This window comes from Solea solea, chromosome 13 (genome assembly GCF_958295425.1).
Source record: "Solea solea chromosome 13, fSolSol10.1, whole genome shotgun sequence".
Classification (NCBI taxonomy): Eukaryota; Metazoa; Chordata; class Actinopteri; order Pleuronectiformes; family Soleidae; genus Solea; species Solea solea.
In genome coordinates, this window is record NC_081146.1 from 20,496,027 (window position 1) to 20,510,992 (window position 14,966).

General features: G+C 41.2%; 1 protein-coding gene across 2 annotated transcripts in view; it reads right to left on the reverse strand.

The window, feature by feature from the left end:
* The window catches only part of grik2 (glutamate receptor, ionotropic, kainate 2), a 184,411-nt gene extending 169,771 nt beyond the window's left edge, over window positions 1-14,640 (reverse strand). Inside the window, exons 1-2 of one of the 2 annotated variants that reach the window (XM_058648894.1) lie at window positions 14,161-14,640; window positions 11,097-11,563 (exon numbers count right to left, since the gene is read on the reverse strand). In XM_058648894.1, coding sequence (XP_058504877.1) covers window positions 11,097-11,214 — 118 coding nt within the window. In that variant the 5' untranslated portion in view covers window positions 11,215-11,563; window positions 14,161-14,640. The remainder of the gene's footprint in view (window positions 1-11,096; window positions 11,564-14,160) is intronic. The other variant, XM_058648895.1, reaches the window with a different exon arrangement.
* Window positions 14,641-14,966: the final 326 nt, after the last annotated feature.

Below are 14,966 nucleotides of genomic sequence, written 5' to 3' on the forward strand. Positions count from 1 at the left end.
TTGTGGCACCAGGATGCAGCTCTTAGTCTACAGTGACTGACGTGTAGGACAAACCTCAAGGATGGAGCCATAAGAACAGAGGACACGGTGTCATGAGAGGTCCTGGCTTGTATTACTGCCACCGTGATACCGGCAATGGATCTGACCACTTATGTCCTCAGAGTGTCTCGGTTCCTCCGGAACAGAGTGTCTCATCAGTGTTTGTCCACAGAGCAATTCACCTCCAGCTCTGCCTAAGTCAGCATCTTACACTCCACTAATTTCATCCACATGTTTGGCAAAATGCAACACAACACAGTCTTTCCCTCACAAGTAAAATGTTTTTGTAAGGAACATATTTTCTTAAACTAATAATTTAATACTAAAAATCACTCCTTTTTGTTCTCCTTCTTTTAGCTTCTCCCTTTAGGGGTCACCTCAGCCGATTATCTGTTTTCAGTGATCCACATATTTCATTTTACGCCGGATGCCCTTCCTCCCCATTCATCTGGTCTTGGGACTGGCACTAAGAGTCCACTAGGATGAGGCCCCCCCAGTGGCTAGTCACTATTGTGATTCACCACAAATAAACTGGATAATCTGGAAGAAAATTCTCGCCTCTGTGTTTAAATTCAAAGCCACGGTGTCAAATCCGATTCATTCATTGCATCTGAACATGACTGCCCTCTCAAACGACAGGCATGTTCACAAACGCCTTCAGAAACTATCACAGCTGTGAGACTATGATTGCAGCAGGAGGTCAGTAGGATAAATTAAGATTTTCCTACATCGCTGTTTGATTTTGCCATGCTGTGACCTTGCAGGTCAATGACGTCAAAACTCAACACATGCATGCAAACCACTGACCTTTCTCATTCATGTCATATTGCCTTATACTGGATATATATCTGATCCAGGATCACAAACTTAAGAGTCAACATTACATTTGTCTTTTGTACATTTGTATCAGAAGACAAAAACCAAATACCAAACACATCGCCACCAACTCACCGACAGATCCCACTCCTTTTGTTGCCCTTTAAATGTGAAACCATACAGTGTAAATATTGTATCCATGTAACTGACTTTGCCAGCTTAAGATAGGTTTAAGTTTCTACAAACCAGTTGTGAGAGAAATATGAATAATTTAAGCAGCCCCAGTGCCGATTTAAATATATTTACCAGTGGTGTGTTGGCTGTGGGCCAAGACACAGTGTGATGCTCACAAAGACACCACTGCTAAACTCAATTTAGGGAAGCTGATCATTCAGACTGACAGCGCAAAACGGCAAATAAAGTCATTTAAATAAAAAATATTTCATTTCCCCCCCCCCCCGCACCCTGTGAAACCAGAGGCACAGATAGAAGCAGATACGGAGGGAAAAAGGCAGAGAGGAAATTAGAACAACTGCCAGAGCAGTGCGGTGATTAATTTCCTTTTCTACATGGTGCACACTTTCGCTTTAATACAAGGGATATTTTGAATATGGGAGAAAAGGCTGTAATTGCCTGTTGACTGTAATATGACCACTGGAATATTACAAATCTTCTGGACAAAAAACACATTTCAGTTGTGTCATATCGGGAACCTATTTTCTGAACCTCTGGTGGAAAGATAACCTTTGTTATTGTTTGTATTGTTGTTGTTTCTCAAAAATCTGCACAGCATCACAATAATCCACAATTTCCCAATTGTGAGAATAATAAAGGACTATCTTATCTTGTTCCAACGTTTAATGTCGAACTAGTCTCAGAACCGCGATCAAAATTGTTCAAAACACAATGCATGCAGCCATGGTTGCCATTGGTGTAGAGGCATGACTGTTAATATTGAGAGAATCTCCATAAAAAAACTGAGAAAAGTTTAATTACTTTCATCTTGACAGTGCAGCAGGTCAGATGGTATCAGCCGAGTAGGCGGTCTATGGGGACAGATTCATGTTCACACATATCTGAAGACACATTCAGACACCCTGTACTTGATGCCGTCCATCAACTGTATACCAAGTCCGAAAATGGTCGCCAAACAACATCCCCATTTACATGAGCTATGTTAAGTTCACCTCGGACTCACGGTGCAATAAAACACAAATAATAATATAAAATAACAACACATAGAAAATGAAAACCCCAGTACATGAAATTGCTTTGGTGCATTCGCATAACGGTGGTGTGAAGTTCAGTTTGACTGATCGCAAAGTCATTAATGGAAATCACAACACCAAATGCAGTCGGTGTTAAGGGGAATCTCCTCTGGGCCATAAGTCAAATTTTAATTTGCTCTTCTGACTCAGCCTAGTGCTTCCCCTCCACTCCAAAACAACAGCCTGACAACACAAGCTTCATTCACAGGTCCACATATCACTGTGGGACCACGTCACACAATTTTTGTCAGCACAAGGAGTTTGGTCAACTCTTCAAAAATGTTAAAAAAAAATCTTAGTAAGAGGAGGAGAGCAGGCAAAATATGAGAAAAGAGGAAGAAAGGAAAAAAGAAAAAAACATTCACTGTGAAGAAATATTTAATAACTATAACTATAATATTTAATCTGAGAAACAACAAAGGGATCAAGCAGAATAAAAATGAACATTTGTGCCATATTGTACGGTAGAAAATGAAAGTAAATGGACGTCAGCTTGTGAAATGACTCCAAGGCCAACAGCTTCAAAATAAACCACTAAAATAAACAAGTGGCTATATGTGAAATCACGACAACATTTGTGCCCAACACTCTCCTTTATTGCACGAGCTCTGCACTCTGCATCTCTTTAAGTGAGAGCAATAAAGCCGCTGTGTACAAAGGGAATCATCTTAAATTGGACGGACAGGTAAAGGGAACTGCCGCCACTGCCGTCGTGACTGGATGTGGGGGGGCCAGCTGCCAAGGGCATAAAAAGTGTCACTGACACATTATATGCTTGACTTACCTGCGGTGAAGGATGATACAATGACTGTTGCCATTCTGTGAGAGAGAGGAACTTCATTCCGTCTCAGCAAACATGCCTGCTGGCTGAAAACAGGTCTCTGAGTCACAAGGACTAAACTGCACGATGCACTCCCCCTCTCCGTCTTTCTATCAAAAGCATTAAAATTTTTATCATTTCTACCATGCAAAAGTACTTTAATTATCAAATGCCTTCCCTGGTCGTCACATAACCCATCCCTTACAGGACGTACAATTGTGGCCAGGTAGCATCTTTCTGCTGACACTGAACATGGAAAGTATGACCCAGGTCCACCTTAGTCTCCATATTTGTTGTTCCACTCGTGTAAGTGGCTGAGGACAAATGATCATCTCTGCTTAAGACATACACTAAATAAAATAAAGCTTCCACGGGGGTTAAAACCATTTGTTCTGGTGCTCAGCGAACAATGAGAGAATCATGATTACAGGTGTTATCAACACAGACCAGGCATAAGGCACCTTATATGCTGTTATGGCTGCTGCTTTGCCATCAAAATGTTCATTTTCTGCCCAGTGCTTTTGGTTTTCATTCCATCTCAATTGTACTCGGCAAATGAATAGGTGGGATTTGACAGAGCAGCAGGAGCAGCAGTATTATATTAGCCATCTAAAAAAAAAAAATCCTGGGTTAATAAAACCAATCTGGACAGATTGCGTCATATAGATTATTGTAGAATGACTGTGTTGTGATAACGTCGTTGTCCATGTGTATCATATCGTTAGTTCTCTTGTGATTTCCTGACTCCCCGTGCCGTGGGGCTCAGTCCCTTACAGCTTCACTAGTGGGGGTTATTATATTTTATTAGTTTATATAGATGATTCCTTATTGCTGTTGGAAATTAGTCTGGGTTTATCACACCGCTCTCATTGCAGCATGACACCGTGAAAGCTTTGGCAAAAGATAAAGGTTGTGTTGATATCCTCGTCTCGGTGCCGTAAAGCAGCCGTTGCCTTTGCATATATATGGTGTTTACTTTTAATTGAATTACAGAGAAATGCAGACACATGTTTTACGATAGATTGTTCTACACAGTTGTTGAGTGAAAGACCTCTCCTGCAGAGCACTTACTGGTGAAAGAAGTGCTGATGGCAGAGTACATAAACAACATTTACACTGCAGAGAGAGCATAATGAACACAAAGGCACTTGAAGGAGACCAGAAGTGAACTTCAATCCAAATAAGCGTGTGGTTTTCGCGTATACGTGCACATTCTCACTCAGTGCTGGAGACTGACAGTGGCCACGAAGGACGCAGGTGCAGTTTGGACTCGACAAAAACAAGGGAAATCTAATTATGTCTTAAAAATGGAAACGTTTAACTGAACCTGCAACAATTGAATTTGTTTGTCTTGAAGATATTACATTCTGTAGAAGACATGAAATGTTTTAGAGTTATCTGCTGTAGAATTACACTTAAGGATCAAATACCTAGTATTCATACAGTGAAGATTTCCATTTTAAAGGTATATTCCTTTTAATATATATATATATATATATATATATATATATATATATCCTCCTTAATACAGCTCCATCAAATCAGATTAGTATTTTCTGATTGAGGTCAGATGTGGTTCAACCAGTAAGCCTCTATTTGGAATGACAGCATAAACGCTAGCTCTGATAACCTTGACCTCTAGCACCTCTTCTAATTATGCTTGCTAATTCAAGAAGAGACGAGAAGGAGAGCTGGCAAACAAATTACCTGAAAATAAGACATTTGAACACAAGGATCTGACTCTGCTGCTGCAGCTTTATTGAGAATGTACTGAATGCATCGTCACGAGTGCTGGAGTGTTAAGATCCTGATGTTAAGATTTGTTTTCTCATCCAATAATTCCAGCCTCCATCTGCACTGCATTTGTGATAAAAGAAGAGTTCAACCTTTAAAGTAACAATAATTGTAAGAGTTGAGGTAATTAAGCTCCCTAACTTTCCTTCCATGTGGTCTGAATTAAATGATTGGTCAAATTTATTCATCGATTCCTGTTGGGACGCGATGATGATTTTAACAGACAGTAGAAACAGAAAATGGATTCAGACTTTAGGTTTCTAAGCAAAACTCTGGACTTTGGGTTAGTTCAGTTTAACCCTTTAACACCTAAGCCTCAAAATGTCTTGATGCTTATTTTAACCATAACATTTTATGTGTTTTTGCCCATTTTTCTAGAACAACAAAAAATGGAAACTATGTACAGGCATTTTTCCCACATTTTCCCTTTCTGACGACAAATTCCTGCTTCCTGCAACAGTGCAAGTAAAATGACCATAATTACTACAAGTTGGCTTTGACTTGCAACTTCTCAGCTTTCAGAAACCACTTGACTAAAGTACATTGAAAGCAGCGAGTGGCCACCAGGGGGAAACTCCAGTGGACGCAAAAATAACACGTCTGTGGGTCTCACTTGATTTGTAACGTCAGTAAATGTATATTCCTGGTGGCTTAATGTGCTCAATCACTAGTTTCAGGTTCTCTTCAATAGAATATATCGATTTAAGAAATTATGTTCCCAGGAAAAAAGACCATTGATGGCAGATTTATCCTACAGGTGACATCTGTAAAAGAAAATGTTTTTAATTGTCCTCTGTTTGTAAAGGATTCAGTTTTGTACACCGTAAGTGTGTGTTAAATGCTGCTTGGGTTGATATTATTATTATTATTATCAAGCTTTATTGCTTTGGTTGTGCCAAAATCCTCCACATAAATAACCCGGTCTCCTTTGATGAAAGCCTTTCTGACTGGCGTTCAATTCATAAGCCATAATCTGCTTCATTTCTCAATTTGGACCCTATTTCCTTGTTTATTATTATTGTTATTATTACTTTTGCTATTGTGACTATTGATTGTGCTCGAGCTTTCATTTCTCACTTCACTAGCGAGCGTGGTGCAGCTTCAGCTCGCTGCAAACGCGGCTCTTCAATACATTGCCACGGGGGAAAGCACACAATCCAGAAACAAACATCTCACACACACTCACACACACACACTCTGCAGTCAGCGAGACCCGCATTGTTTCTCATTACCATTTATCTCATTTATTACCCAAAAAGGAAATATTTTCAGTATTTAATAACTACTGTGGGCTACTTGGTTGTTTATTGTTACAGTAGTGTTGCATTAATGTCGCCGTGAATTTTCTGTAAACACGGTCTGCCGTCATGGAACAGCTGTCATGGAGATACAAGGAGGCTGTGTTACCTCCCACATGGCATCACAAATTTAGGAAGTGTGACAACACAGGCAGTTAACATAATGGGCAACAAGTGAAGCAGTCCAACTATTAAACGTGACAATTAATACTGTCACTTAAACTCTCTTGTTGGGATTTGTTGGCCCTTCGAGTGCATGTGTTATTGTACAGTAGTGCATACCAACTAAGAGAGGGAAGGAGATGCATGCTTTTGATAAAAAAAAATTTCATGCATTTAATACTGAACTCCTCATACAACAATCCTTCAAAGAAAAAAACCTAAATATTTCTTTAACCATCTGCAATGTCTTTAAAAACATAGTTAGATTTTTCATTTCATGGCTTGACATTTCAGAAAAACACAGATCAGCCACATCGTTGCACATCGTGTGGTTGATCTGTGTAATTAAATCTTTAAATAATGGGTTGCAGACAAAATATTTCTATAAAAGAGTCTACAATCAGTTGTACATTGCACATTAATGCACGTCAAAAGGTCCCTGGTATGCCTGTTTTCATGGCAGCCCATTGCCGAGAGGAAGGAAGCAATTCGGCTTCTGACTGGAGGGTCGCCGGTTAAAATCCTAGGACGGGTCAAAGGATAGGGTGCCCCCGAGCAAGACACCCCCGATCCCCATTGCTCCACTCATATGTGTTCACTACTGGTGTCTAAAAAGGACGGGTTAAATGCAGAGGTCAAATTCACTGTCACTAATTGTTGTGTGTGCAAAAATAGCTTAATTCCAATTTGTGGTTGTTTTTTTTTTTGTATTTACAGCTAGCTGTGAGTGTTATTATCAATAACATCTCCAAGCCGTCTCTCCCACAAACTACAGCTGCGCTGATAAACTGGGAAACAAATAAAAAAGATTACCAAGAAAATTAGTTTGTTCACCGAAGGATGCAGTGATTATCACCTCCCATTTCATACCTAATGCTCTCGATTGCGCGTTGATCCGCTTATTGTTTCCAAGCAGCTCGCGTTTCTCTGCAAATCTCCTTATTTACAAGTCATTGGGTGAAGCGGGAGCCGCTGTCTGGAGGATAATGTCAACTTTTCTGTTCACGTATTGACAGGCGGGCTTCTCTGAGAGTGAGTTGTTTTCTAAAGATGGGAGTTTTTCTAGCCTTGACCTGCAACATTTAGCTTGTCTCGCCCATTACACAGTGACCTTCATACTAATGCCGACCACAGGAGCCAGTGCCAATGCACATACTTCAATCTGACATAAAGTGCCAGTTTAAACGGATGCATTTTTAAGATGTAATCTTCCTTCAAGCCTAAATATTATTAATTGTGGACATGAGCGACTTTGTGGTTGTCCGTGACACTGTGACTGAGATGAAAGCATCTGCACGTAACCCCTGTATTTCCCTCAGTTGGAACACTTCTTTGACCTAAAATTTCCTCTGCTTAATGCTGCTTTTCTAAACGGGGGTGATCCGTCTGCTTTCCACCAGCAGCTCAGGTTGTCTGTTTGTAAAATACATTATTTCTACTTTCTAAGTCAACCTGAATAAAGCTTCTCTACCACACTATGAGTCCAATTTTCTGACCTCATTTGTCTGCAGTTCAGCTACTAAAAAGCTGGTTCATGGGAGTTCCATCATTGTTTTCAGCTGATATGTAACTAGGCCAAGAAAAGAAATCAGGTTTTGTGTTCTCTTTCATCAGTGATTGTCAGCATGTCAAGCTTTGCTTTCAACAGAGACAATTACCATTCAGTCACCTGACCCGAAATTTTACCAAGGGACACACCAGGATGAGTTGATAGCACTGTTAAAACCAAAGACCCCATATTAAAAGTGGATGTGTTCTTCCCTTTTGCTTCTTGAAGCTAACCCGGAAGTCACAAAATACAATAGCCACCAGGGGGCGACTCCGCTGGTTGTAAAAATAACTAAATTTGAATTGAAGTCTATGGGAAAATCACACTCATTCTTGCTTGATTTAGTGACATTGCCAATTCCAGGTCTTCTTCACCAAAACATGATGTCAATTTTGTAAATTTTTCTTCCCATTTAGATGAAAATATGGCACCAGTCAAATCACACATTTGGAGGCTTCAAACATCCTCATAACAGTGTTAGAAGACCAAATCTCTCCACTAGTGACATTATTTGTCAGTCTTGCTTCTACGCTACATATTTTTTGAGTTAAAAAAACTTCAGAAATATGCTGTAAATATCCTGTATAGTACATGAAAAACATTTGCCATGGTTCGCAGAGAATGTATAGCAACACTTTTCTTTTCAACAGCCTGTTGAAGTGCAAATCTTTAAAAACATTTCTTTTCTTTTCTTTTCTTGTCCTTAAATCCTACCCATTACTGTTGCACTATTGTTCCTCAAATAAAAGGACGAGCTGAACCGTTTTGTTGATGCTATTCTGCAGGACACATTCAGGGATTTAATGTTGGCATTATTGCATTTAAGTAGAAGTAGTAGTTCTCCAGAAGAAGGAGAAATCCCATTTGTGAGGTCAAAATTCAATTGGTGGAGTTAAAAGTAGCTCAGTTTTGATGGCAGATGTCGAGGTGTAAGATGTCCCTCATGGTCCTATTTATAATCCATTCCTTGATCTAATTATAAATAATAATAATAAAAAAACTTCCCAGGCTTGCTCTGCTTGCTTTTGTTGAAATTAAAATGGAATATAAATAATTTATGGTCCATGCAAGTCACTGCTATATATTCATATACAGTATGTAACGCAATTTCAGGGAAAATGACATTTTATTTAACTGGCTTTTCCCTGTCCCGTAAAGATAGTACTTATGGATTGAGGTCACAGGATATTATCCTGATCACTGTCCCTCAAACTCAGACTAAGCTGGACATGAAGACCTTGATGTTTTCTGAACTGTATACTTGGGGACAGACTCCAGACTCTGGTCTCATAAAAGCACCATAAATGTAATGGTTGCCGAGTTTTAATTGATAATAATAATCACATTTCTCCATGCACCTTGAATTGATTTGCACTTTGAGATGTTTGCTGTTTAATGGGATGTGATGAGATGTTGTTAGTGTGTGTATGTGAGGACATTTTGGGCTGGTCCTCTTGTTCTGTCACCCCTAAAAGGCACTGTTGAGGGTTAAGACTTTGTGTGTGTGTATTTTTATATTTTTTCCTCTTTAGGACTAGTCTTCATGGAGATCAAAACCTGGTTCTACTGAGGCACAACCTTGTTTCTGAAGAACTGGTTGAGTTTAGGGCTAGGATTCAAATTGTGGTTAGGTTAAGGTGAGAATTAGGCATTAACTGGTGATGGCAATGCATTTAAGTGTCCTTAAAATTATTGCTGTTTGAACCTCTGTGTACGTGTACGTGTACGTGTGTGCTCTGCGTCCATGCTTGGTCATGTGCCTCTTGAAAAATGTTTAATCTTAATTAGACCAATTTGATTAATAAAAGTGTAATAGTTGAAAGGAAAAAATGCCACATTACTCTATTAGCTTGTTACCCTTGTGGGCTGACCTTCTGCAATCATAAAATAAATGTAACTCCACTCTTACACATGTGCCACATTTATGCTTGTATGTAACACAATAACAGGATGTAATGAAGCGCAGGTTGTCTCCGTTGGCAAACTCTGCTCCCCCATACAAATGGACTGCAGGACTCCATTATGTAAAGTGACTTTGACCCAGCAGGAAACGCTGTAGGTTATATCCTCTGTTTCTCTCCCACAACCTGTTTCAAAGTCTTACAGCTCTGTCAGCAGGAAAATCAATCTGCACCTATTCAATCTGCATTTATCAATTAATGACATTGATTTTGTGGATTTAATTAATGGTGACTGGTGATATTCATGTAGTGATCCACATCAAAAATGAAAATGGTTGGAACTGTTGATCTGTATGTGTGTGTGTGTGTGTGCGGGCTGTGAATTTCCATATCTGTGTGTGTTCTTGATGAACGGTGAGGTACATTTTTAACATTAAATAATTAAATAGTCTAATGTCGGCGCAGTGGCTCCTGCTCTTTGCCCGTGGTCGCAGCCACACTGTGCGAGTCAAGTCACTCAGTTGCGGTTGAGGCTGTTCCTCAACCTCATGCCAGCAGCTGGTGGCAGCATTAATATGCTGAGTTATTCAAACCCACTGAGCCTTATGTCTTGTATGAAATGATAACTGAGACGTGTACAAAGACGCTTGCATACAGGGTGGGGATGATTTTTTTTTCTGTTTTTCTGTGAAAGCATCATATGGTGTGGTTGGAAATGTGCTCTGTTGCCAAAGGTGCACACATGAAAATGTACAAGGGGAAATGAAAAATTTCCCTCAGAGCAGAATAAAATATTCATCAGATTCCTAAAATATGGACATGTGGGCATGGTATAATAAATTCTTTATCTTATCCCTTCATTGAAACACTGAGTGAAGATGTTCAGATCAATAACACTTAACTTTGTCTGGTTTTCTTACACATATACTATACAATATCAATGGAGGAACACACCAATGCTCACACAGCACAGCTGGAATCACGAATACACACACAAACACCGCAAGAACACGTCATTCCCAGCAGACTGTGAACACACACACACACACACACACACACACACACACAGCATCTGCAAAAGGTTTACCCATTTCAACTTTCTCAATAGCAACAAGTTACAGACTGCCCTCTATTGCTTCCACATGGACTCATAGATCATTCATATATTAGATTCTATTTTTGGCAGCATTGTAGTAGTAGTGCAGGTCTGTGCCAGCTCCACATTATCCACACCCTCACCTACAGAGTGTGCCTCTGAATTTAAACCCCTGTAACACTGTCATAAACTTTCACAAAAGCAACTTCAACTATTTTTTTTCCCCACTAGTGAGGGGAAAAAACTTATTCTACAACAGGTCGTGATGAGAGCAGCACGGTTTAGTGGAAATAAAAAGACACCATGCAGTCAAACCTTAAGGGGCTACATGAGAAGATGAAGTGGCAACTTACCAAATCTCAGGACATGTGGCATCCCATGAGAATATCCCACACATTGTAATAGCAGCAGTAGAAGCCTGAAGGTGCACCTGGTTCTCGCACTAAACATCAGCAAGGAGGCAATCTTCATTGTGCTTGAGTGGTGCACAGGATTCTTTTTTTTCTTTTTTTTTTAATTCCCTGAATCGGTGTAAATCCCCAGATGTTTGTTCTTTATTTTCTTTCACCCTTTCAACAGTGAACCAGGGCGACTGCAAGATCACGGCATGATCACCACAGGCGGACTGGCCAACGGTTTCCCCACATCCATTTGACCAAAAAGAAAAAAGAAAAGAAAAAAGGAAAGCACTGCGTGTCCAGCTCACTGCGCCAAGAAGAAATAGCCCTTCGACTCAGCTGAGGAAGATGATGGAGGAGGTGGTGGTGGAGGAGGTGGTGGGGCATCCATGTTAGGCAGGGCAGAGCTTGAAGGAATCCATCTATTGAAAGACACAGGCAGAGATTGGGTGAGAGGGGTGAGGTGGGGAGGGGAGAGCGGAGGTTTGTGGAGATCCAGCGTGAGTGAAGTGAAAGCGGCGGTGTCGGCAGCCTCAGCAGCCCGAGCTCCTCCTGCTGCACTGCCGCACAGCATCTGACGTCGTGCCAACACTAGTAGTAGGAGAGCGCAGGAACTGGATCGAGCGTGACTCTCGGCTACTGCTGACCACACTTCGCCCTTCTGATCTATAGCGCCTGCCTAAACTGCCTCCCAATCCCGCTTCCCCGGCCGCCGCACTCTGGTTTCTTTCCCCCCCCCTTCAGTCCGGTTGCCCTCGGTGGCCGTGTCTGGCAGCGGACCGCCGTCGTGCACAGCGACATACAGTAAAAGCCAGTCTCTATTTTTTTGAAGGGATCGCCTGGGTTTGATGGTAGTCACTCAGGCTTGGATTCGCGTGAGGGCTCCGTGAACCAAACCTGTCATTGTGCACTCAGCATGATGAATAGCCTCATGCTCGCTGCTGCTATATTTCCGCACTCGCTGGAATTATTACTTTTTTTTTCTTTTTGTTTCCGACTTTTTTCCTAAAAGTGAAACTCTGTTAAATAGGAAATCCCCAACATCAACGACTTCGTAGCGGTAGATTGTCAGAAGGATGAGGAATACATTGTATTTAAAATTACGCCTGAAGGTTGAACAATGTCCTCGAATATGTTATATTTACAAATAAATAAATCCACTACGTTTTAACAGCCACGTGGGTTTTACTCGTCATTTGCATAAGACAGTGTTGAAGCGTTATTATCCCCATGGCATTTGAAGATTTATAGAGAGTTGTCAGTCAAATTATTAGTTGTTAGACAGGAGGGACGCCAAGATAATTTAGACATGGAACATATTAAAAAAAAAAAAATGAATGACATCAAATGTCATCTAACAGGAATGAATATAACTTTAAAAAAAATACATTAAGACCTCTGTGATATCAAACGTCTTCGCACGGTTTCACATTGTTGGACCATTAAAAAACGAGCGTTTGGAGTTTTCAGCACCACGGACAGCGACTACAGGCACACGCCATGAACAGCCGCCGTGCTGTAAACAGGGGAATCACTTGTGTTTCAGCACCACAGACAGAGCCTCGACAATATAGCCGCTTTTTTGTGTGTTAATAATGTTTCAGCACCACAGACAGCTCCCCCCTCCCCCTGTTTTTTATTTCTGCCATGAAGCTTCATCTGCTCGGTTACTCCTCAAATTCACTGCTAGGCCCCTCTGTTTGGACCAAATCCATATGATGACACAACTTACGCACAAAGGTTAAACATTGTTTCAGTATGCTGCTTTTCTCACATCAACATCCACCTTACCCAGCTTATCTGTCCATCATATTCAGGAAGCTTAAACGACTGTCTATTGTGCGAGTTTTATGCACAGGTTAAATGTGTGTTGTTGTTGTTATTATTATTATTATTAGTAGTATTATTATTATTCAAGTAATTTTCACATAAGTTGTCTACATCTGACATATGCAGTTTACCTTTCTCGCCCCCCCCCCCCCAGTTTTGTTGTTTTAATTTCACAATATCCACAGATTTCAGAGGTTGACAGCAGTTTCCCTCAGCCAATATGGAACTAATGAAAGAAACGGAAAAATGTCACCCTAGATATGCTTCCCTGTGTGCAGTGACAGGCAGTAATTTAATTCACACAGAGGTCAAAAGAAGAAGTAGCAGCCTTTTAACAAATATTACCAACACAAAGCTTCAGTTTGGCCAGAAGGGTAATTGAGGAATCTGCAAGTGTTGGCAAGTGAGAATGAAAAAGAAAACGCACAGCTGCAAGTATAGCGCATATATAGTCTTTTTTATTATTATTCTTATTCCCAGCTCTTTTTTACAGATAAATCCACAGCTCAGCAAATGCCCCTTTGTGCATTTGAAAGGGGGCTTTTAAACAGACTGAGTCGAGAGTCCCTCGACCGGGCAAAGCTGTGTGATGATAAAGTTGATTTAAAGCCAATGTGCTCGTCAACTCTGGGATTTAAATGCGCGGCTGGTCTCCGCTGGTTCCCATGCATGCAGCCCCGGGAACTAGAGTCGTTCTCCCCGGATCATTCATAAAGCGGATCACGAATGGCATTTAACGACCCCCTATAATGTGTTTCAGACCCACAACAGAAAAGGCATCAGCCCGAGGAGGAGGAGGAGAAGGGGGGGAGGAGGAGGAACCCCCCCAAAAAAGAAGGTGACAAGCGTCTCCACATAAAGGTCGGGCAAAGACACGGGAGGTCACGTCTCTCCTGCGGGTTTTTTTTCAAAAAAACACAAGCCAGAGCCTATTTCTAAGACGTTTTTTTCATTTCCTTGCGGTCTAATTGTACATGTTGAACGCATCTCTGCGCCTGTGAACTCACGGATAAACTTCAACCTGGCGCGTAACGGTGTTTTCCCTGCGCGTTCTGCCGGTGAGAAACGACAGGAAAAAAGCTCTTCTCTCGCGCCTGTTCCGATGGATCTAATCTGTTCCTAATAAGACGGAGCTCGACGGGAGAACATGAAACGCGAATACATGCAAAGTTGGAAAGACTGTGCGTACCTTAGGCAGAGCTGGAGCCGGGAAGAGTCACCAGAGCAGCACAAAGAAGTTGATTTGGCCGTGTCGCTTCCCCTGCACTTGCATCTGGTAGCGCTGCGCTCCGGCCGTAGGGGAGACACGCCTCCTGTCGGACGGCAGGACTCACTGCTTAAAGGAACTGTATGTGGGTGGGTGGGTGGATGAGTGGGGAGAGGAAGGCACACCGGATGAGCTGGGGACTCACCCGTACAGTCGGCTGCTTCCCCGGCGGAGGAGACTGGATGTCAGCTCGGACTGAGTTGTATTATTCGGCGGATAGTTAAAAGCCAGTGCATGTGTGAGCAGATACAGACTGTCACTGTAATGCAGATCATTAAAACGTGACTGATGTTCAAATGAGCAACATTTCTTCCACCACTATACCTCCACACATATTTAGTTATAACCATGTCATTAATGTAAGCAAGGTGCAGTGAGATTTGCAGTTTTCAACTATATCCTTACAACATACAAAGATAGAGTTAAGAAGTGATTAAAGTAAAGACACAAGTGTTCAGTGGATATCATTTAATTTGCATTTGCAATCATTTAAGACAAATAAAAAGACTTTGAAACTCCAAGTGTGTTTGTTCACCACGTTTTTGGTAAAGTAGTGGAAGCAAAGAGCAGATCTGGCTCGATACAAACTGTGCACACTTTGGGTTCACAGCTTCCCACTGCTTTGGGTTTGATGCATCAAACAAAATGTTGTGCGAGTATATGTGCCAAAAATGTGTCGCACTAAATCCACTCAAAAACATTTCCATTAGCATGAGAACATTCGCAAA